This window comes from Buceros rhinoceros, unplaced genomic scaffold, assembly GCF_000710305.1.
Source record: "Buceros rhinoceros silvestris isolate BGI_N320 unplaced genomic scaffold, ASM71030v1 scaffold6130, whole genome shotgun sequence".
Classification (NCBI taxonomy): Eukaryota; Metazoa; Chordata; class Aves; order Bucerotiformes; family Bucerotidae; genus Buceros; species Buceros rhinoceros.
Genome location: NW_010390163.1, coordinates 38,106 through 62,539, shown reverse-complemented (window position 1 = coordinate 62,539; position 24,434 = coordinate 38,106). Strand labels below are relative to the sequence as shown.

The 24,434-nt window shown below is 41.8% G+C and overlaps 1 protein-coding gene across 1 annotated transcript in view; it reads right to left on the bottom strand.

The window, feature by feature from the left end:
• Positions 1-1,966: 1,966 nt before the first annotated feature.
• CELF4 (CUGBP, Elav-like family member 4) overlaps positions 1,967-24,434 on the bottom strand; it is a gene marked incomplete at its 5' end in the record, with an annotated part of 58,756 nt that continues 36,288 nt past the window's right edge. Inside the window, 2 exons of the mRNA XM_010136742.1 lie at positions 1,967-2,094; positions 23,698-23,781. Of these exons, the coding sequence (XP_010135044.1) occupies positions 1,967-2,094; positions 23,698-23,781 (212 nt within the window). The remainder of the gene's footprint in view (positions 2,095-23,697; positions 23,782-24,434) is intronic.

Genomic DNA, 24,434 nt, shown 5'->3' with positions numbered 1-24,434 from the left:
CTACTGCTGAGTGTTCTTTTCACAGGAAACAAACTGAGACCTGAACATCAGCCTAACTGTAGAGATAGAGTGCTTCATAATGGTTTGTGATAATGAAAACTCCATAGACTCACAGCAGTGAATCTTTACAGGTGTGTACAGCCCTGCGCTTTCTTACATGGCCATAAGAAACCAGCATATCCTCAGTGATCACAGCTATGCTACGATATAAAGCTATTGCTTGGTGCCAAGCTAGGGAGACCCTTGCGCTCCTTGATCCCTTTGCAGGTGTTGTTGAAAATCTTCCTGACAAAGACAGTCCCTGCTTTAACAAAATTGCTTGCATGCATGCATCTCCCGCTCTCCCCCAGCAAAACCTGCAGCAAAAAGCTGGTGTGATGAAGCAAAAGCATTTAGATATGGAAACATATTTTGGTCTCAAGCTTCCAAGGGGCCTTGTCTAAAGCAAAAAAGAAAAGAGGTAGTTGAAGAGGGAAAAATGCATTGACAGTTATCTTCATATAGTCACATATAAAGGAGAGTCTAACCTATGGAGGCTGTGTCTTGTACACTTGTCTAATATGTTTATCAAAATGTTTCTTTATTTGTTTCATGTTGTCTTCAGAGCAGCACCTCTTTCAAAGACATTTTGATCCCATTCCTCAATTGTCAGTGGAAAGGATTCTGCTCTGAAGACTGGAACAATACATTTTTCAAAGATATTTGAGATACCAGTGAAAAATTTGAGCCCTTCTTAGTTCTTTTGGAAGGTTGAAGATAGGGATTTCCTGTCTGTACCTTAGATGACTCAAAAATGGCCTGAATCGAAATCGCTGATCTTAGACATCGTAGTTATAATGGCCTAGAAAGGTCACCTAACCCATCACTTTGTCACTAATTTGGGACTGCAAACTGCTTGTTGTGGATTAGCGCCAGCCTGTCTGCTAGGTTTATTGGGAAATCTCTGACATGGAACAGTTTAACAGCAGAGAGACTTTCTGTCTCTGAAAAAAATGCATAAGGTTTTATATTTTTGTTTCTTACAGAATTATCTCATGGAAAAGCCAGCCAGTTGTGGTAAATATTTCCATTTTTGGAAACATCTCCAGTTTCGTTATTGGTAATAAGCTGCAATTCCAATGAAAGAAGCTGCTGCTTCTGACATTTTTGACACTCTTACATGTATTAGAAGTTCCTTTGGAGCATCAAGCTGGCACCTTTTCAACAACACAACATATATGAGTCTAAGAATGAGACCCTCATTCAGATTTCTCTAGGTCCTCATTCAAGCAAAGCTTCCTTGTCTTTGACTGGGTTTTATCTACCCACAGAATTTAACAGTGACTGAGCAAGAAGTGAGCAGGGATCCTTCTATTAATTTACCGGTCTTGGGAAGAAAGAAATTCGGGGTTATTTAGTTGTCAGGAAGACATATTTACATAAAGTTATTATGCTGGGATGAAGTTGGATACAGACTATACCGCATGAAGAATGAAGAATGCTTTGAAACGTTTGCAAGACAGAGCTATTGTGACAGACAATGTCCCAGTCCAGTTACCTGGGATTAAACTGCAGCCCGGTCCCATTTCTTAATTGCGGATTTTCTTCAGCCACCAGAAATGGTTTCTTTGGCTGAGCAAGGGGAATTGGGACTGCTGCTGGCTCTCCTCTAGTGATCAGGAAGACTTTCTAGAGATGAGGATGCTCCTGGGTTGGGTACCTTGGCTCATCCCTTTTTAAGCATCCTTTCACCTCGTTTTCTAGAGAGTCACACACACAAACGGTTCCTGGCTTACGTGTGAGTGTGTATTTGTGCAGTGTGACTCTAGCCAGAGGCCTAAGTGAAAAAGGTAGAAGCTAGATAGTCACAGAACTGAGTATTTTTGGGGGTCTACAACACAAAGAGAGGCTACAACCACAGCTGACACCCCCTTCCCCATGCAGTTACCTGTGCTAGTGCTTTGTATCCAGTGGTTCCCACAACTCCTCAGTAGGGACGGTTAGCATCCTTTGGCCTCTTCAGCTGCACCTTCAGCCTTTTCATGCCAATCTGGAAGCCATTCATAGCCTGGATAGCAGCTTGGGCACTGGCAGGATTGTCAAAACTCACAAAACCTGTCAAAACACGAGGCAAGGCAGGGAGCTTAATGAGCTGAAGGGAGCCAAGGCACGTACATGCAACGACCACTGAGAATGAACATGGGGGAGGGAGTGAGGGCAGTGAGAGGGAGGGAGTGAACAAGTAAGAGGGTGGGCAGATGGGCAGGAGAGTGAGGAGAGGATGATTGCCAATGGGGGACAAAGGGCAGGAGGGGTTCTTACAGATTGGTGTCCCAGGACGCAGTGCCTAGTCTGAGTGCTAGTTTGGACACAAGATTAGTGAAGCATGGTGATCCAAATGTTGGTGCCACAGTACCAGCACACTCAAGGTTTGGGTCTATGTCTCAGCAAACGTATGTCTATGTTTGAGATATGTCTCAGCAAACGTGATGCATAGTCTCAAGGCACTCTGTCTTGCTCTTTTCCCCTCCATTGTGACTGAGGTTAATCTCTAGACCCTTCTTCACTCACTAGCATAACCCTTCCTTTGCCTTCCAATATTCATTATGAAGGGGACCTGATATACCTACTGCTACTTCCTGATTATGGCCATGTAAGCAAAATTTGAACTTAGTGAGTTCTCCATTATGGTATTCACTGGCATGAAGAGTTTGATTGTTGGCCACTTAAGCAATATGAGAAGCTTTATTAGCTGGCAATTTCTGCAGGCTTTATGTTGACTCTGCGGTTGAGAAAGATGAACGCTCGTGCTTTCCTAGCATGGTTTCCATAAGTACTATCGCACCTGGCCAGCGAAGTATCCAATCAGCCATAGGGTGCATTCAGCACTAGAAACGCCTGTAGTGACTGACAGGCCACCTAAAATGACGTTTGTCTCAGTGGAACAATTCTTCTCTGGGAGTCAGAAAAGCCAAGATATGTCAGAACCACTGAGAATGCAATTACCTAACACATTCTTCTTTGGTGAGGGTTTTTGGTGAGGGGTTATTTTTTTTCTTCTTTTTTTTTTCTCCTTTGTGTGTGTGTGTGTTTGCTCCTGAAAAAGGCCTTACTTGACCATACTGTATAAGACTTTAGCAGGAGTGGCCATGGGTCTGAGATATTAGTGAAGCAGGGGGCCACCACATCGTACAAGAATTGCCTCTGCTACCATTGCCAGAAATGTCCCTGTGTGCCAACAACACTTCTGAGCACAAACCTGGGGTAAAACTAGTCTGGATCAGCCTGCACTCCAGACAAAGCCATCTGTTTTCCCATCCCTGCAAAGCTCTGGCAGCACGAATCAACCTTAGGACCAAGCGCCTCTCAATAATCAGGTTGAAATGAAAAGACCGTTTGAGAGCCCCTCAAAAAGCTAATGCTGAGCATTTGCTGCCAGGGATACACCTGCTCCTGACAACAGTACCAGGCATGGCTTACCGCCTTGGGCTGTAATGTGAGCGCAGTCAGCAGCACCTCCTCCCTGGTCTAGTTCCTCCTGAAGCAAGTCTCACAGGTGACACAGAGTGGCTTGCATTTGAAAAGGACATGCATACACATGCATGGAAGCAAACCTTCTCACCCTTGCATTACAGCTGTTTTCCCTGCCTTTGGTTCATAACGTAAGTTTATGAGAGGTCATAAAACCTATGGTCTTAGCCTCAAAACGAGACAAGTTTACTGAGTATGGCAGATGTATTTTTAAGAGGGAGGTCCAAGAAATAACCTGGCATTCCTCTTTGTCCTCCCCTCTTAAAGCCAAGGCTCCACGTAACTGTCTGTCTATGCAATTTTCCTGCCAACCACATGAATGAGGAGGTACCAACTGCAGTTTTGAAGATGCAAGCAAAGTGTTGCTCAAGCCTCACAGAAACCATCAGTTTCTAGACAGAAAATTGGAGAGTTATGGTGACTAATGAGCTGGGGTATTATTCAAATGCAATGGATCTGCTTTTCCATCACTAATTAGCCAGTGAGCACCTGGTAATGTTCCCAGTTTACGTTTGACTAGTTGACTAACGTGTCAGTTAATAAGGTCCTATGATTTGATCTCAGCAAAGGAACAAACTAAACACCTCTTGATTTCACCTGAGTTGATTCAGCCTTTAAGTTCTGCTGGAAGCTCCCTTGGAAATGTTTTACTTGAGCTTCAACTTGAAATAATGCTGTCTAGTTACCTCATTCTTTGAATACAGGATGTAGTGAAAGCCAGTTCTTTTTAAAATCACCTCAGATTGCTAATACTCTGTTCAAGACCCATCACCTCCATGTATAAGAGTAATCTAAAACTGTGCCAGGGAGGTTCAGAGAAACTGGAACCCAATCATCTGTACCACTAAATTTTTAGAAAGGTCCTTGACATAGTTTTGGCTTCTGCGTAACTCTGAACAATTCCTGGACAAAGTCTGAGTGTTAGCACAGTACAGAGGCTGTTTTCAGTAGTTAGCTTGGATGTGACTATGATATTCTGGAAAATAAGATGATTTAATAGGATGGGTGTGGGCCATTCTGTGCCAGCTGGCCTGAGTGCTAAGTAAAAGTGCCAGGTATATTTACTTTACTAATATATACACAGCTACTAAGTATCAAACTGACCTGGCTGCAGCTGGATCATTGCTTATATCATGTGTTTAGAGAACCTAGCTTATCTGGGAATTTTGATTTCTACTCTTGTAACTGGTCTGCTTGCAATGTACTTCCTACTGATACTACACATCTAAGTGTGTTGACGTGAGCGTCCATTTGTGAGAAAATCACCTTGGGAACATAAAATAATCAGTGGAGGACTAGCCAATATAGTCAGCAGAATGTAGGACATGATTTGTCTCTTTTTTCAGCACACTCCTAGCTGTGCTCAAGTCCCACTGGCTGTGTAGCAGGGACCAGTGCTGACTGCAGTGAAGGCAGGCACCTAGCTTAAATCAAGGTACTTCCACTGTGGCATTTACCTGGTTCTGTAGGGCACTGACATCTCAAGGTAAGGTGGTGTCAACCGGCTAGTGCCTGGGTGAGTCAGTCCCCAAAGTGCTGTTAATTGCTGGATGAAACTCCTAATACATGCAAACGTCATCAGAAATGCCACGAAGTATGATGGAAGTCTACTATTTGTCTACTTTTGCCAAGACTAGAGCTTTGGTTGGGTGATAAGCACCTGTGCTGGGATGCTGATACAGTTGTACCTCTGCAAAAGCCTTGCATTTAGACAAGATCACAGAGTTAAACCAGTTTCTATCATCACTTTGCTTTTGAGATTGAATTCTAGGGCCATTTCCTCGTTCTCTGCAAGTCTGTAAATAATACAGTATTTTAGCAAATGGCACTGAAGTGCATTTGCTCTCTGTATTTCATTTAGACTAGATGATGAAGCTAGATGTCATACTCTGATGCTATTAGTATCAGTTGCCTACAGATCTGGACCTCATTTGGATTGTTTATTTTTTTCTCCTTAGTTGTCTGGATATCCACTGTTGTAATCTAAAAATCTCCACTGGCTAGCTGCTAAGGGCTGGGGAGGCTGGGGAGAAAGAAGGAGGAGTTAAAATGCCAATAATTGCGTGTTTTTCTTGTGGGCACGTCCTAGGGACAGAGTAGCTAATTCCTCTAGCTTCATTTCACAGTTTAGTTTCAGTGAGCTTGATATGCTTAGAGGTTTTTCATGCGTTTAGCTCTCCCCCTTCCCATTATTTAGGTAGAGTTGTTTTTCATATTGTTGAAAGTATTCAGGTGGTCTCCAAAGAGAAGAAAAGCTATGGCTTATCCTGAGAATTGAGATGTCGTGGTGCTAAGGAATAAACAGATAAGCAGGCAGACAATCTGTGCTAACAATATCATATTCCTTTCTCTTGTCAGGTCAAATACCTACTGGTAGATTTTATGACTTTTTTGTTGTTGTTGTTGTTGTGTGCACTATTGGCAGTTAGCATCTCTGTTTCTCCACATCAGTGTCAGCAGTGTTAATCGCGCTATGCCAGGTTTAAACATGTATGACTAGGAACAGAATGGATGTACTGGGAAGATAACTTGAAACTTGAATATTTGCTTCCTGAACGTTTAAGCTTCCTGAATGTTTAAGCCTATGACTATATGGCTCGAAGCATGGCGATAGTACTAGAGTTGCTCAAGAAGCTATCTGTGTTTTGAGCACCACCCCTGTGTTGCCAGCTACACTCTTGAAGGACAAAAGAGAAAGGGAGAGGTTAAAAAGCTTGAAGCTGTTTCTGTGCATCGTTTAACTAATAATCAGAGAAATATATGTTCTGGTCTGAAGATGGTTGGTAGGAGGACAGGATTTTGTGATAAATCTATTTTATGGTGGGGATGTTGTGGGTATTTTTTTTTCCCCCAAGGATTATGTAAAAAGGCTGTTCTAATAAATCAAAGCAGCAAAGAATGAAGAGATCTGCAATGACTGCAGATCAGGGCATCTAATCTTCCTGATTCTGCACAGCATCTTCCACAAAATTTCTGTTTTTGAAGTCCATGACTTCTCCTGGCCTGACCTTTTTCTGAATGACTGTCTATATGATTAGCAGGCAGAAACTGGGGTAGGATCTTGGGAAGTGCTTTGGTTTTTTCCCCTTTCTTGAACAGGAATTCTTGGTGAAGGGGCATGTTGAGGATGCTTCATGCCCTTTTCATGATCCCAGAATGATCACCAATGGCTTTATGTGACTGCTGTTACACAAGGGCTCTTTTTCCGTTTTAATCAGATGAGATGATAAAGAAGGTAAAGAGCAATCTATCTCAGAGTGCATTTGAAGACTGCTTTGCAAACGTAAACTTTTCACTCACAGTGAGTATTGTCTCTGCACGGCCATGAATTAGTTTGTGCAGCAAGCACAGTCCTGAATGAGCACATCATTAGGTTCCCATGGATCCCTAATTGGTCTTTCGGAGCTTTCTGTTTCTGTTTGCATGCTGCAAGGAGAATTAGCGGTTAATGTGCAAAACAGCCTTTTTATGATCTGCTACCAGGTTGGAATAACATGTTGCCTCTCTTCAGCAGAAGCTTTCCTCTGGATGGAGCCCAATGCTTGGTAACTACACTGAGCTTCCTCTAAATTAGAAGTCAAGGCCACAGTGAATGACAGGTCCAGATGCAAGCTTTTGGTCCACTCTCCTGAATTGGGGGCAGATGGTCCTACAGCAGGTCCACTCATGTAACTAGGCTGGTCTCAGATGATGGAAAAGGAAAGAGGAATATCAAGAAAAAAAAAAAAAAGAAGTATTTAACTTGTCTTAAAACTAAGAAGTGTTACTTCATCTGTGTCCAGATACTTGCTGCACAAAGCTACCATGTCAGAGACACACTCTGGAAGAGACTGCAACAAACAGAAATAATCATTGGTGCTTCTTAGCTTTTTTAGTCCAGAGATACATTTTTCTGGTTCTGGCTGTCAGTGTGTTTGTCTGATTGCCATGATGGATCTTTTTTGGCACTTCTTGTTCCTACAGTTATGGAAGTCACTAGCTAATGAAAGGTTCTCATTCTTCTGAACTTTTCTTTCTTGTCATTCAACACTTGTTCATCTCACTAGAGGAAATGAAAATAATAGAGGAGCAAAGGCCTCCTTACTTTTGTTGCTAACCAGTGAAGGGGGATATCTAGGAACATCAGGGAAGCATTTTCTGCTGGGAAGGCGATGAGAAAAAGTTCAAATTACAGGAGTCTTCTCTGTAGAAAGGGTGATTGGGAGGAGCTCCTGCCCTGCTCCCATTAGACACTGGCCAGCTATCCTTCACCACTTCCCTGCTGCCTCAGTCCATTTAATTGCTATGACTGTGAGGTTTCTCTTTCTTCAGATTTTTTAGTCTTATCAGAGAATGGACATTTTCCATTAATTGACTTGCAAGGTCTTTACCTTGCTATGTTCTTTACACAAGGTACTAGCTGCTTCTTGCAATTTTTTAGTGCTGTGAAGAATTTCAGGATACAATTTGTGTCTAGGTAGCTCTATAATGTATGAGTGGATTGGAAGGTATTGTATTGTAAGGTGATTTATGGGTACTGGGATGCTTGATAAAGGATTACGTCTGCAGATCAAGGGCATAACACTTGAGCTGTTTTCCAGTGTTTGATAGGGTTGTGTGACTTTTTGGAATATTTAACCTTCTACTGATGTTTAATCATGTCCAAGCGAGATCTGTCTATCCAGTTATCCATCCCATCTATCCATCCATCCATCCATTCATCCATCCATCCACCCACCCACCCATTTTTTTAATGAATGAACAGTTGATAACTGATGACTATGCTAAATAACTACTATTAAATATTTTGCATCTGGAGGATGAGATAATTACAACCTCAGAATATTCAAAAAATTGGCTTAGAAACTTGCTGAACCATTAATGTTCATTTTAGAAATTTATGGAATATTAGAAAACCTTCAAAGTGTTCTAGAAGAAAAATTCTGTTATTAATTTTTAAGGATGTAAACTAGATGACCTGGTAAACTTAGTTAATCTTTCGTAAGCCTAAGTAAAATTATTAAAATTTTGATGTGACATGATAAGGCAAAGAATTAAAGGGTGTACAATTAATAGCGGTCATCGCAGTTTTATGGAAAATAGCATCTATCAAATGAACCTGATTAAATGAATTTGCAAGTTTTCACAGAGTATACTTCAGCTCTTCTAGAGTATTTGAGAAAGTCCTCTTTTATAGAAAATGAAAGCAGCTTATATCAAACTCACTAAAAATTGGATAATAGATAAACCACCAAAAAATTGTAAATTGTGACTTGAAACATTGAGGAGTTTCTAGTAGGCTCCTCCAGGAGTGTGTAGAAAGCTCTGTGCAATTCAGTTTCTCTAACATTACCCAGAATATGTCTAAAGTAATTTAGACAAATGCAGGCAAACTTTGCCAATCATACAAAACCGGTGAAGTAGTGAATAAGGGCAGAAGTAAGTCCTGTTGACCTGGGTCACTGCGTGGGCTGGACTTAGTTAAAGAGTGTTGATTTTAATTCAACCAAATGCAAAATTATGTACCTGCAGGAAAAAGCAAGTGGGTCACTCATAAAAGTGGGAAATCGTCTGTAGAAAACAGTACTTCAAAGAGGAACATAGATGTCATGATAACAGACAAATACATGAGCTCTCAGGCTTATGTTTAAATACTCAAAGTTTAAAGACTCAGTGCAGTCTTGGGATGAAGCTGGTGTCTGGGGAATATCCTCTAAAGCTAGGAAGTGATGTTAACTTTGAATATAGCTTAGGAAAGATCCTTACTGGAACTCTGCATTTAGTTCTGGTGATTTCTCCGCTAAAAAGAAGTTTTAAGAATTATTCAGAACTACGAGAATAATTCTAGGTCTGAGAAGGTAAAGAGAGTTGTCACAGTATATCAAAGAGAAGGTTAAACAGTCTTCTGACCATAGTCTATAAATAACTTCTAATAGAACGTGATTTTTTTTTTTTACTATAGAAAAAAAAAGAGCTTGACGATTTCTTCTGGATGGAAGCAGACAGTTGACAAATTTAAAATGGAAATAAGACACTGAGTCTGCATTTTTTAAATAGTGAAGGTAATTAACTATTTTGGAACATCTTGTTTAGCAATAGGGGTGGAGCACCTATCAAATGAAATTTTGATTAGGAGATTTTCTAAAAGGGTTGCTGTGACTCAAGCAGACGGTTTGAACCTCTCACATGAGCTGAGGTATCTGGCATTTGTTATTTCAGACTTCAGTCCAATGAAACAGAACAGTCTCTTCTGATACTGCATGTCTGTCTGTCTGTGGTTCATTTCACATTTCAGATATTTAGAAAATAAGTTCTTGTCTACTAATCTGGCATGGAATACGGTAACAGTCATGATAGAGGTGACAGTTGATGTTTACGCCTTATAATAAATGGCCCCAAAGTGTGGGCTGTGGACCACTGAGACAGCTGACTGGTACTCGTTCTTCATCTTGCTTCCAGCTGAGAGAAACTGAACAGATGGGAAGGGGAGATTAAATGAAGAGTGAAAGTAGATGGCATGATTAACTTTCTCTAAAGGTCAGAACGCCCAGTGCAGAAGGTAGCTTGAAATACACAAGCATTTTCCTTATGTCACCTTCCCATCTTCCTGTACATGACACTACTTCTGTATATTGAGGTAGCATGAGCTGGAATGTGCAGAGAAGTGATCCCTGTTACTGTGCATTATTAGCTGGATGCTCTCCAGATAGTGCCTCAAAGAAGCAGTATCATCTCTGAAGAAGGCTGGGGGATGCAGATGCTGACCCTGAATATGGTGATTCAAATCAAGACGGACTTTTCTTCCTATGGGTCTTTTTTTTTTTTTTTTTTTTTTTTTTTTTTTTTTTTTTTTTTTTTTTTTTTTTTTTAAATGCGGAAATTACTGTCATGACTTACATGGAAAGCACAAGGTTAAGATTCAAGATTAGACTGAAGTTTGAACAGTGTAAATTACTGCATGGTCAGACCTAGGTTTTTAACTCACACAAACACCTGGAACCAGGGCACCTGATTGGGACCGACTTTTTCTAAAAAGAGAAAAGGAAGTAAAAATCTCATATAGAAAACCACAACAGATTTTTCAGCCTAGGAATGGAGCTAACACTCAATTTTTTTCCCTTTTCCTTAGGGTTTGGCTAAATCATGAGCAACTATTTGTCTGTTGCTGTGGACTGTAGTTCTACCCATTCTGCTAATTAGGAGTTGAAGTCATCTAACGAAATGGTAGGAAGAAGTGAAGGATCCAGGCTTCACTCATTCTTTGGAGGCTCCTGAATCAAGTGTTGGACCAGTATACTTACATGTCTGCTCTGGTCAAGAATCATGGTAGTTCTTCTAAAAGAAGCATAATGTTCCAACCCAGATAATGATGACGATCTTTCTAACAAGGAACAAACTAGCCAGTGAGGAATCACCTATATATAAGTGAATAGTATTTGGGCTATTTTGGAATGTTGATTAGAACTGAAGCAATTGCCTAACTGTTTTCAGAAATGAAAGGAACTCAATTTCTGAGACTTCCCTGTAAATTTTTGATGTCATAGTATGTCAATATAAAGTTTATGGGGAAAGTACGTGGTTGGAAGAAGCAGATGAACTTTTGAGGAGACAAGTTCTTCTGGCAGTGTAAAACCAGAAACAAAGAATGTGCTTAGTGAAGGTTTTACTCAAGTTATGAGTGGGACCTAAGTTAGTGTTCAGTTAAGGATTCCATGAGAGTATTGCTGAAGCAGGATGAAGGCTATTTTTAAATCTGTTTTGTTGGAGTTGAACAATGCAAACAAGATGAAAATAACTGCTGAAGCTGCCACCAGCCACAATCCGTTTCTTATCTTAATCTTAATTTCTTCGCTCCAGGGTTCTCTGGATCTTACTAAATTTGTGAGTACTTGATAAAGAAGTCATGTATGCACACTGAAATCACCAATCATCCTTTTTGGTCTATAACAGGCAAGCATCCTAAAAGATGACATACTTTTTGATAGTATTTCATAGTGAAGAAGTAAATTCCTTTTTGAGTTAATTGAGAAAAAAAAAAAAGAAAAACCCAACCCAAAATTCCCAGGAAAAGCAATCAGGAAGATGCACTAGTGACTAGTGACTATTTCTATCAGTTCACTCATGTCCCATTGAGACTCTGAAACAGATTCATTCTTGGTGAGCAACATACAGAGTCTCTCCACCTTGCTCATGCAGATCATTTCTTAGATGGACAGCTAACTGTCCATCCTGTTTATGTCATTACACAACTGTTACCTCATTATGGGTAGGTTGGAGCAACCCCATAGATACAGAAAGCCTTGAAGCAGCTCTTGTGAGACAGTCTGGAAGTTTCTGTTCAGACGTCAGATGCAATGACAAATAGTTTTTGGCCATGGTTTTCAAACTGATACTGTGAGGGCCACTGTGTGAAAAACAGCTAGCAATCTAAGGCTTAAATCAACAGGGAAAAGCTCCACATTCCAAGGGAGTTATTGGCAAAGAAAAAGAAAAGAGAAAATCTTTACTATCTAGTCCAGGAAGTTATGAACTGGCACTGAACTGTGCTGGATACCAAGAGGTGGAAGGAAGGAGTTATACAAGTGCTTTTTAAGTTGGAATACAAACTACTGTTCCAGATCCAGCCAGCTGTTACAGCTGTGGTCTTCTCAGTGTCAGTGTACAAGCTCTGCGTTTTCAACTACCCACAATGGACAGGAAAATGATCAGCTGGCTTCTTCTGTCATCTCCATCAATGAGAATGAAACACCTTCATATTTTAGCACAGATGCTGATTAATTCCTGTGGGTCTATCAGTATAGCATTCACCATTAATGGCTTTCAGAAGAGTATCCTGAATCCTGGATATGTCTGTGAAGAGCCTTCTGCAATCCCTCAAAAGAGTTACGTTGACTCTGTGGGGCTTGAATCATATCATAGATTGACTAAAGCCTGATCTAGTTCTGGCTTCTGGGACCACTACCCAATGACCTGCCTGAACTCTTGATCCACCCTTGGGTGGGAGACGGGAAAATAAGCTTTTATTTTAATTACTGAAATAAGGGGAGTAGAAATGTTGTTGGAAGACACATTTATGAAAATGCCTTTGATTATAATAACTGAAGACCTGAGAAAAGCAGAATGGTTATTGATAATTTGGACAGGGATATTAATTTGAGAGGATGGGGTAAAAATATGAGTCACCCCTGAAAAAAGTGTCTCTTGCATTGATTCCTAAAATAAGTAGCAAAAATTTTTCTCCCACAAGCATTTTTAAAAGCCCGATGACACTGAAATCCTTCCGGAGACTGTTCAGCAATTTCAGGAGATGAACAATGACTAGGAGAAATACTTTCCAATTTCTTGAAACTCTTCAAGAGAAGTATTTTAAAGGGTCATTAGAAACCTATCTTTAGAACAGTTATATGATTTCACCTTTAAATTGTTGGAACACAATCAGATTTGTAGGTCATGTTGCCAAAAAGGGAGAAAACATGTTGCCTGTGAAGTAGCCAAAGACAGCAGTTGCTCTTAGCTGCTACATGCACCTCCTCTTTTTTCACAGTGATAAACATGCCTGGTGAAATATCAAAGGCACAGAAGATCAGCAGGTGAAAGGGGCATAGTGCCAGTGTCTGCAGGCTTTCCATGGGTTACCAAGGGATACATTACTGGTTGGAAGATCAACAGCATCCTGACCTGTTTTAACAAGAGCACAGCCAGTCAAGTCGTGAAGCGATCACCCTTCTTTACTCAGCAGTCATTAGATCACACCTGCATACCCAGTTTTGGGCACATCTTCCACCTGATGTAGGAAACGTAGTGCAAAGTAGATTCGGTTTATCATAGGACCATCAGGACAGACATGGGCTGAAGCACTTGGCCCATGAAAGCAAGAAGACAAATAGTTTCTTCGTGTCAGGACAAGTTCAGATTGAACATTACTAAAAGGTTATTCACTGGGATGATGGTTTGCCTATGAAACAAAGTCCCCAGGGAAGCAGCGGTCATGGCACCAAGCTTGTCAGAGTTCACGGAGCATCTGGATGATTCTCTTAGTCATATGGATTAGTTTTAGGTAGTCCTGAAAGGAGCAGGGAGTTGGACTCGATGATCTTTATGGGTCCCTTAAAATTTAAATTATTCTACAGTTCTATGATTTGCAGAGGCATGTGGTGGGAGATCGAGAGAGAAGGGACATAAATCGCTACAAGAGAGGTCCGGACTGGAAAAAGCCAGGGAAAAAAAAAAGCCAGGAAAGGCTTTTTCACCTTGAAAGCCAGCAAGCATTGGAGGTTTCACAAATTCAAACCAGTTGTTCAGTAGTTTTCACTGTTTTTAATAACTTGCAGACATATTTACTATTGCAGAAATATAAATATATATATAGTACCTATATAATGTACATTCCTATAGATATGTGCTATATTACAGGTAAAGACTGGGGAGAGTGGAGATGATGTTGAAGTTGGTTGAGAATTTAAAATAGATGAAAACAGAAATGGTTAAGAAAGGTATATCCATTTTTATGAGGATCTGTTGTCAATATATACTATTCGAAGATGTGAATTTCATCTAGGGTTTTTAAAAATTTTTGTTTGCTTACTTGAAAAGGGAAGAAATCATAGGCACCAATACACTAAAACAATAAGTTTGCAAAATGAAGCACTCGAGTTAGAAATGCAAGAAATTATGTTACCTATAAAATTTTAATTCTGTATTGTTTTGTATATGCATTAAGGCATCGCTTCTAACCACGCATTTCTGTATTTTTCTTTTTCATGGCTTCCTTCTTTTAATTACTGTAGAGAATGAAAAACATAACAGGGTGAGGCAATGTATCAGACTAATTATTGCAAGTGCTGGAACGTAGACAGTGAAGTAAATAAGGCAGGGAAAGGATGGTTTTGTAGCTGTACAAAGCTACAAACCAAAGGCTGCCTTGGAGAACTAGAATTGATCCCTATTTTTGCCATGACATCCCAGTTATGCTGGGTGTATCATATATGAGAAAATTACTTTAATAAGATCTCCTAGGCCACTTCTTTACTCGTAAATAAAATAGAGCAGGCTCTGAGTGCAAACGGTACATCTCGGCTGGTATCTACATGTCTAAACTCTCCTATCACTCAAAAGATGGTGGCCTTGTCTATACTGCTGTGTAGGGACAGTCCCTGGCCCTTGTCACTGCTGAGCCATGCCCAAGCAATGTCCAGCTGTGAGTTAATTGTCATGGTCTAAGCGGAACCAACGGCACACAAAGGTTAAAAAGACATGGATAGTTATGGCACAGTGTTTGATCAGATGCGTGGAACGTCTAGTTTTTTAGTGAAGATGTAGCTTTACTGCCTGTTCCTCTTTTCTTGGTGCTCAGTGCATGACCTGAGACTTCACCAGCAGAAAGGCTGCTGCCTGTACCTGCATCTGAGGTGAACATAAACATAGCACACCCTGCATTGTGCTAAATATTTCTGATCAGGATTGTGGCATCTCAGATTAGGCATCCAAGATTAATAAATAGTTTTTAATATCTTTCTATGCCTCATCATCCCCTTAGTGAAATGAAGACACCATGAGCACTGTGAAAAAGCTGTTATTTAGCTCTGTGAACCTCTCAAATGCTCTGCTGGGAAAGGCCTTTGGAAAAGAGATGAGGAAATAATAATAAATTCATATTCATAGCAGGGTTTGAATATTGTGCGGGAAGGAAGGCCTGAGGCCAAGCGCAGAGCTGTGAGGATCTATTGAACAGCTACTCAGTAAGCAGCTAGCTGACAGACTTCAAAGTGCTGAAAAGCAGTCCTGTGCAGTGAATGAGACAGGATAGATGGATATACAGAAGTTAAAGACAGATATATGGAAGGACGGATGGATAGTTGGATGGATTGATAGAGACTCATCCATTCTACAGCTCGAATTCAATTTGCATCAGAGACATCTTGGGAAAACACGAATAAAACAAGATGTAATGGGTAGCCAAAATGATGTGGTGGGTCTGCAGTCTCACAAGAGCGAAATGCGGTAAGTCTGAGCTCTGCAGATCAATCAACTTGAGTTTAAAAAAGGGCCTGACCATTGAAGGGGTCATTACTTCCACGTTCTTAACAAAAACTTCTGGCCTGAATGAAAGCAGCACTAGCAACCCTCTTCTGGCATTTCTACACATAGGGGTGTTTTCTCTTGAAACTATAATATCCTTGAAGCACATGTAGGACCAGCCATATACGATTAGGATTCATATCTACTCTATCTAACGTCAAAGGGTTTTTAGAGGGGGTGGCAGCAGATAGTATGTTGTGCAGGGACACAAGAGCCCTGTCAGGTTCTTTTCCTAGGTTCCAGAGCTGATGGGCTGATTTGCAGACCAGAGCATTAAGGTTTTAATCTCCTTTAAAACTCTTTTTTTTATTTAAACTCTTTTCTTTCTTCAGTGATGTTGGTGTATTTTTCTAGTAGAAATTGGAACTATGAAAATATGCTACTCTCTCTCTGGGAAACTTAGCAGCTGAAACCAGCTGCAGTGCTATCGTGTGGGAAATATTATCTATACTGGCCTTGTTTTGGTAGCTTTAATCACAATATTCACCACGTGGGGACTAGCCCCTCTTAACCAATTATAGTGCTTTAAAGAGTTGTGTGCTGTCTGTGTAACAGAGTCACTATCCAATCACCATGTAGTTAGTCGAGTGGACAAGAGTCTATAAATTGGGATATAATGTAAACAATAAACGGGTCTTGCTACGCACCACATTGGCGTATGAGCAATTTGTTCCACTTCAGTCCAGAGCCCGCCGTTTCATGTCGCGACAAGTGTTAACTTTTAACATCGGTCATTTCTATTAGCCATGTAAACGGCCGTTCCCCCTTTGAAGGTCATTAAATGAGTAGCTGCAAAAACCTTGCAGTAGTGAGTTCCTCTATCTAATTATCCCATGAGCAAAAGCATTTAAAATTATTGCATATGAGTAGGTATGTACAAACAGATCCGTAACTTAGAAATATTCTCAGTGGACTCTGTCTATCTCTTGTGTGGAGAGTTGAATAGAACACTGATAGACACATGGACAGACAGACAAATAGAAGATAGATTCTGCTAGCATATTGTTGTCTAATAAATTGTTGAGCTACAAAAGAAAGCAGAAGAACCTGTGTACAATGTATGGATTTTCTTTAACGTGAGTTATTGGGAAAAGAGACCTGTCCCTTTAACTGGAGAGCTGCAAACAGCTGTTCCTTATGCGTACATGCTTGCTTGGTCTAAAAGTTTTGGTAAGTCAGTGCATAACTGACAGTTAGATTTATCTCCCCAATAAGCAATCAACATTATAATAAAGGAAAAATGCTTTCAGTGCACCTTTGAGAGTGCATCAGAAATTAATCTAAACATCAAATTAATTATAGTTTGTAAATGAATAGTGGCTCACAGCCCTAATACTTCTCCCGCTCCTCCTCCTCCCTCTAAATCCTCCCCCAACCAACTGCAGTGGCTGGAGGTGCTGTGCAGTGAGTTTGATGAACAGCTCCTTCTCTTTCTTACTCACACAACTCTTTCTTTAGCAGCAGAAGAGTCTCATTCTTGCTCTGCAGACAACAAGAGCCTGACTGCTTTGAAGTATAACAGAATGTAGCTAGCAAACAATCAACTTTTATGTCTCCTTCCCCTTTCCTCTGAGAGCTCTAAGCAACCCTCTAATGGGGTCCTCCCCTTGACTTACTCGCCAGCTAAGCTGGACACCTCATGAATATCTCCTTGGCTGTCTGTGTCAGGTGCTTCAGAGGGGAGAGGACCACAACAAACTAGTGCTGATATGAACCAAAATACCCAGGGGTCAGGCATGCCTAATGTGCCTGGAGAATTGTTCCCATATTGTTTCAGGTGCTTCTTCCGTTATACTCTGAACTTTGGTCTGTAGCCCTTAACTATATGGGAACAACAATCTACTATTGTTCAGGGACCTGAAACACAACACATTGCCACAAAAACACGCAAAGCAAAGGACATAACTTAATGCCATGGGCTACAGGGAGAAAGGTTTGGGTAGAGACTTTTCTTAGGAAAATTGAAATAGGGTTAAAATTAAAAAGAAAAAGAAATCAAGTTTAACCATAGTGCTGGTAACAGCAGCAAGCAGAGCTCCACCTCTCTCCCAAGTGTTTTCTAATAATTGCTCTATCTGGTAAGAATCTTCCTATTTAGCAAAAGAAGAGTCAGAAAAGAAACACCGAAAACCTTCGAACTGATAAACAACCCTCCTCATCCATGGATCCTAATGCCCTGTGCAAAGGAGTGGGTGTCCTGCTACAAAAAGGGGAACTCAAGGCACACAGCTAGGTTGAACCATGATCGCCCATATGGGGTGGAAAGACGTGACTGGAATTTCTTGTCCTTACATCTTTACTTCTGGTCCTGCCCATTTCCCTGGATGAACTTAAGGAGAGTTTGAGGTTTTTTTATTAAATAGGAAACTGCCAGATTTGGCAGGACATATTGGAGGCACGTTGTGAGCAGGTGCTGAACAATATTTTTCTGATGTACCTCAGAGTCCGTTGTTCCACTCCTATGTCTTATGGAGTGCTGCCAATGCACTTTAGACCTGATCTGCAATGCCCCGGGTCCCAGCGCCCTGCATAGCTTTGCCGGTATCCTAGTCTCTTGATGTTTCTTTCTTCTTTCTGTTTCAGCTTCCAGGTTGAAACCCTACAGACCACCACAACCTGCCTGCTGCCTTGCATCTCCCACTCCACCTTTCTGCCACCGCACTGCAGTCTTGAACTGCCACAGTGTGTTTTTAATAAGATCATAAAATCTCTACCCATCCCTCAGCCCTTCTCCTGATCTTCACTCCCTCTCCTGAGTCCAGTCCTCATTTCTCACTGCTTTTCTCACCTTTAATCTCTCTCCTTTGGCTCCCCCGTTTCTTTTCATAAGCTAGGAGCCAGAAGAAGTGTAGTAGGGAACAGAAATATTTAGTGGTGAAGCTTATTATCTACTATGACCCTCATGAAGTGGGGTTATTTCCTCTCTTTCGGCATCTTCAGAGGAGACTGGGTATTTTTCTGAATGGGATGGCCCACTAGTAACTTTGAAGTGGACTCTGCAGGAATTTGGGTTGAAATGTGATGTCCTTCTTGCACAAAGAGTTAAAGAAGGTATTTCCTTTAGGCCATATATATCAATAGTCCTGAGAAGCCCTCACAGTTTCTAGTCAAATCTAGAATTCTCCTTGTTACATTTAGCGTGAGACATTTTAAAAAGAAGTGGGACAACCTTTCTGACAATGTGAAAGTCCATCTGGGATGCAAGAAAAGAAGAAAAACATCCAGAAGTTGTGGTTGCTCACACATGGGTTCTCAGACCACATTGAGCTGAGTGGAGAGAAACTACCACAGTGTCTCTGTGGGCATAAGAGAGGTTCTTCACAGCCTCCTGGAGTCGTTGTCCAACGTAGAGAAATTAAAGCTGCCATGCCAGCGGGTAACAAGCACTTGTCAAGGAGACACTTGGGGGTCAAGTGGGGGATTTGGACCAGAACTGTCCTGACGGTGTCCACTGCTTCATAGTGTGCAAAGAGCTGGCAGATCCAGGTGCTCACTACTCTCAGAAAGAGGTGAGTCAAGGAAAGAATTTCCAGGTGCACTAGTAATGCGATTCCTCCAGCTTTAATTTATCTACATCTTATCTGACACCTTGGGGTAACTATTTGGCCTCTGCTGCTCCATCCATGTCCCCATTTTTCTCATTTCTGTCGTTTCTCCCTAATTAATATTGCCCAAACCTATACTTTTCTCTCTCTTCTCTGTTAAAACATTTTCCTAGAACATATCTGTCTCTATATTTCACTAGTTTAACATCTTCAAATGCCTTCTTAAAATGTCTCTTGTGGGACAGCAGTGAGTGCTCCTGAAATTAGGACTGTATTGTAACCTCACCCTACGACAGGGGTAGAGTTAGCTGTGTGTGGGCAGTGCGGAGATCGGCTCTTCTCACATTGACTACTTGCCTTAGCAGCCTTCAGAGTGTCATTTTACTGGAGTTTTCTTTTTGCCTTGTACAAAAACTGATAACATTTAAATTATCTGCATAACTGGGAGAGAAATTATCACCAGAACCATCGAGACCAGTATACAGATGCATTTCACGTCCTCTGACATTTACCGTATCTATTCACAGAAGAGCCTACACACATGCAGAAGGAAGGTGAGAGACATAGTACAGACTCTGCCTTGCACAGAGACAAGCTCCAGGTACCTGCAAAAGCTGATGTTCAGGCTGTGGCACACCATGCCTCTGTGCAAGACTTCCTAGATTAGCCTGCTGTGAGAATGGGACTCACTGGCTTCAAGGGGTGTCCAACTGAGTATAATTTTTGCTGAGGCCCTGCAGTTCACTGGGAACGGACAGTAGTTGAAAGACTCTGGCTGTAAAAGACATTTGTCTTCACGGGAAGAGGTTACAGGTTATCAGCTGAGCACTGCGTGAGGGACTAGTGAGAGAGGAGAGAGAAGGGCAGTACATGAAGCACTGTGAAGGTGAAATCAGTAGGTCTGAATATGAGAGGGTGGACAAGGCAGCACCTGAGGAGAAACCCAAGGCACTATTGATGTGATCAGTGAGATGGAGGCTCAGACTATGTGGATAGACAGGGTGAGTGGGAATGAGAAGCTTAGCCAAGGTACAGCTGCATCAGGGTAAAGGGGAAATAAAAGCCAGAGGCTTGACAAATTGTAAGAGAAAATGAAGGATTTGGGTCTAGCCTGGATATGTGCAGCAAAAGAAAAGTTGGAGGCCAAAGAAGCCTCCCAAGTTAAATGACTTTTTTTCAGTGAGAAGTCAGGGCTGTTTCTCAGGCAGTCACCCACTGCAGCAAGCAGTTCTGCTGTGGAAAACAATAGACATATTTTGATCACTTTCACGTTTTATACATGAGATGATTGGCATTTGCCGTAGCTTGCATTCCTCGCTGCTCCTTGTCAGCCAAGAAACAGTAGCCTCTGAACTTGGAAAGCCAAAGGTTTCTTGACCACAGCATGGTTTCTTCAGTGTGTGCAGGTGCTAGTGGTTCTCTGCAGGGTGATGGACTCCAGCAACCAGGAGAAAAGCTTGTGTCTGCTCTCACTTTAATCCTAACTCTCCCATAGCTGCCCCTACACTATCCTGCCAGTAGCTGCCAAAGGAGATAACTTTGTGCTGGAAATGCAGGGGAGAATTCAGAGCCAATCAGGAAGAAATAAAAGTCCTGTTTTGAAATGCTGCTCCGCAGGCTTGCTCTGTTTGGGCCAGCTGCTTACAGGTAGTTCAGCAGTGAGACAGGAGCAGTGAATGAAGTATATTCTGATCCTGTGGAAAAAACCATGGTGACATTTTTCTCCATATAATTTTTTAAGTTTGTCTAAAGCAGGACTTCTTGACAATTTCTCGACAACCTGGGGCTAGACTCTGTTACAGCAATTTACTTGGGATCTGCATAGCAGATATATTTTAAAAGGTCATATAATGGTGGAATATCTTTCTGGGGCCAGGCAGAATTGTCCCCCCAGGCTACCAGTTGGAGAGCTCTAGCTGGGTTAAAAAAAAAAAAAAAGCAAAACAGAATACAAATGCTATGTTTTTACGTATTGCGTTTTGGGAAATGTTTAAGCAGAAAATAAAAGAGTTTTCTTGCTTTCAAAGTTAATAAAAGCCCTTTTTTTTCCTTTAGGAAAAAGTATTTTTTTTTTAAATTGACTTTCTGATCAAAAATTTATAATCCATGCCAGCTTCAATGGACTTAGCAAAACAAATGAAATGACTGATTTTCTTTAATACTCTCTACAGTTTTATATTGCTTTAAAGTTGAAGGTCAGCAAGGTGGGAGGTTTTGAAGAGTGGCATGACATGCTTGTGATAATTAGCCACCTGTACTTCTGCTATTTCTATCCTTCTGGAAGTGGTGCACATGGCAGCACAGTCAAAATGTGTATCTGAGACCAACAGTCACAGCAGGCTGTAGAGAAGTAAGTTAAAGCCAGAGAAAACTGAACTTTGGGACCCAAAACTGCCTTGACTTGTATCTCAGAAGCAAATACAAGGTGACTAAGATCCACTAACAATTTCTAATTCTTGCTTTTGCTTGCCTGTGTTGACCCAATCCAAGGGCACCTTCCTGATTCCAGGAATATCCCACCATTAGTTTTGAAGGTTACTTCATCAAACAAACTGATGTTTAGTTCCTCCCAGTAAGACTCAATCCTTCAGTTTCTGCTAAGACCCCTCAATTCCTGCTCAGCTATCAACCGTGATCTCACAATACCTTGAAAGCAGCAATAAAGCCGGCTCCACAACCCTGCCCCACAAGCTAGGCATGCGTTGCTATCCTTGTGAAGCCTTGCAGCCAGAAAGCCTGTGACCTAAGAGGAGGTAAGTTGACTAGCTGTCCAGAAGACACGTTCCCTTACTGGGCGTGACTTTCATTGCATTTCTGTATTGAACTTCGGTCTTCCCACTTGTCAATATGTGGAGAACCAGGCTCAACAACCCCCTAAATATTTATGATGGCAATTTCATTTCCAAAGGTCCATTTCTAACTCATAGATATCCATGAATCATGAGTTTTCAATGTCACCTAGAGTTGTCCTGATCTGCTCATCTCATAAGCTTTTATGTGGTTAAAGATCTAAAAACCAGGTGCAGTCTGGAGAGAATGGGTCTAATTCATAATTCCTTATCTGAATTTCCCAACTGCCTGTTCACGCCAAACTGTCCTTCATTCTTCTAGTGCTTGAGAGTGCAGCAGCACAATGACTGCTGGAGAAGAGGAAGGCTGTATCCCCTCACATCAGGGAGGTCCTTCAAGTCAAATGGGAAAATAGCCTGTTCAGACCCTCTGTGGATGGACATGAGGAACTATGAGTAGATAAAGGCATGAAACTTTCGGAAGTACTGTCTGACATGCACCATAGCAAGGGATGAGGTAAGAATTTTGGGAGGTGGGCTGTCCAGGAGAAGAAAGGGGAAGGCAGCATGGGAAGGAAGCATAGAGTGGAGATTGAGAGTGGTTTTAAAATCAAATGAAATTCCAGTAGGTCTTAACTCTGGAAGTTTGCCTGAGACAGAGTCCAGATCAGCTGCAAGTAACAGGAAAAGAAAAACAATAGTTTGTCCCATTGCACATCCCAGGGAAGTTCTGCAAAGACTGCAGGATGGCAGAGAACCAGAAATTACACATCCCAGTGGTGGGCACATGGATGGGGCAGGTCCTTTGTCCACCAGGTGGGATGAAATCAAAGGTGAGGTCCTCATGCTGCTACACTGCCAAAAGGGACTCTTTACAGCAACACTTTTTCAAATAGCAGGAACCCATTGAGAAAGCATGCACACATCACCACATGGCTGTTGGCTGGCTGAGCCCTCCCATTGTGGGTGCAGCTCAGGGTGTCCCCAGCTGGTGGCTCACAGGCAGCTGAGGCTATGCTCTTCCCACGCTCCAGCTGATGGGGTTGAGCCAGCATCAGGGCCAGAACTTTGTGAGCACAGTGCAGCTTTCAAACGCAGCCTCTTAGCATGACCTGTCAACTGAGGCACAGGGTTAGCTCAGTCTACCTGTATCCGCTGTGGTGCTGGTTCAGGTCCAGCAGGCTCAGAGCATGACTGCCTGTGGTGGACCAAGAAGCCATTCACCCAGGAGACCAGGCTTTCAGCTGATTTCAGCCCTTGTCCCCTTGCAGACTAACGCATCATAGCTGCTAAAAAGCTGTCCCCACAGATCTGTCTTTCCTTCAACCCCATGACCTGGTTTTCCTTAGGTAAAGAGATTCCCCTTCTGCCACATGCTCCCTCTGCTGATCATAACAGCATTTCTTCTACTCCCCCAGCCCCCTCCATTTTGCTGAAAATGCTTTAGTCTTTTTTGCACCCTCCCCACCTTCCCTTCCAAGGGGGTATATTTTCCACCCCACCATCAGCAGCTGCAGCACTTTGATACTGGTGAGATAGCAAACCTTAACCTCTAAGCAGCGCACATGACTGAGCATGAGACAGTAAGGAGAGAAAGAGGGAAGGGGGAAAGTATTGACAGGGGTAAATTGAGAGAAATCATAAAGCTTAAGCAGAAAGAAAGCAGTTTGAAAGGTAAAGTATTCAGAGAAAGCCCTTTCCTAGATGAATCTAATTGTTTTGTTATCTTTACCCACCAAAGCATTTACTTTGGTTTGTCGCCCGATCCACAAACACTTTCGAGGAGATGACATTACCGAAAGGCAGGAACATCTGCATCAGCTCAGCATCCCCAAACTCCTGGGGCAGATGGTAGATAAACAGGTTACAGCCCTCTGGTCCTATCAAGAGAAAAAGAAGACCCATGAATAGAGAGAAATAGGATATGAGAAAGCACATGGTGGAGATTTATTCTGGCATCCCCTCTCTCTGACTGGTGAGGAGTCACCTCTAGTAGAGTCTGTAGGCTCTCAGAGGAACACACAAAGACCAGAAACTCAGGAAGTCAGCTAGAGGCTATGCTAACTTCTTTAACCTTCCCAGGACAGACACCGGGATAAAATCTAGAGACAGAGGAATGCGGCAGCATATTTGGCCATGGAAAGACAGAATGGAGGAGTAAGAACAAAAAGCATGAAAGAATACGGTTCATAGATTTTCTTTGCTCCTCATAATCTCGTTTAATCTGTAGAGTTTTGGGGTGACCTGCACTAATCCTTGACTCTTAGTGCCTGCATGCAGGAGTTTCATTATCCTTCTTGTGTCTGTGTGAGAACTGTGACAACAAGTAGAAAGATACGCACAAACCCACAGGCTTATTTTGTTTTGCAGAATTTTACATTCAACCCCCCAGCTTGGCTCAACCGGAAGACTCCCCCAGATCTGGATAGTTTGGCCATGTGCCCCATTCTAGAGCGTTCTGCAAGAGAGATTACAGCTGGGTTTAAATCCAAATTGCTACACAGAAGAACTGCTTTATATATATATATATATA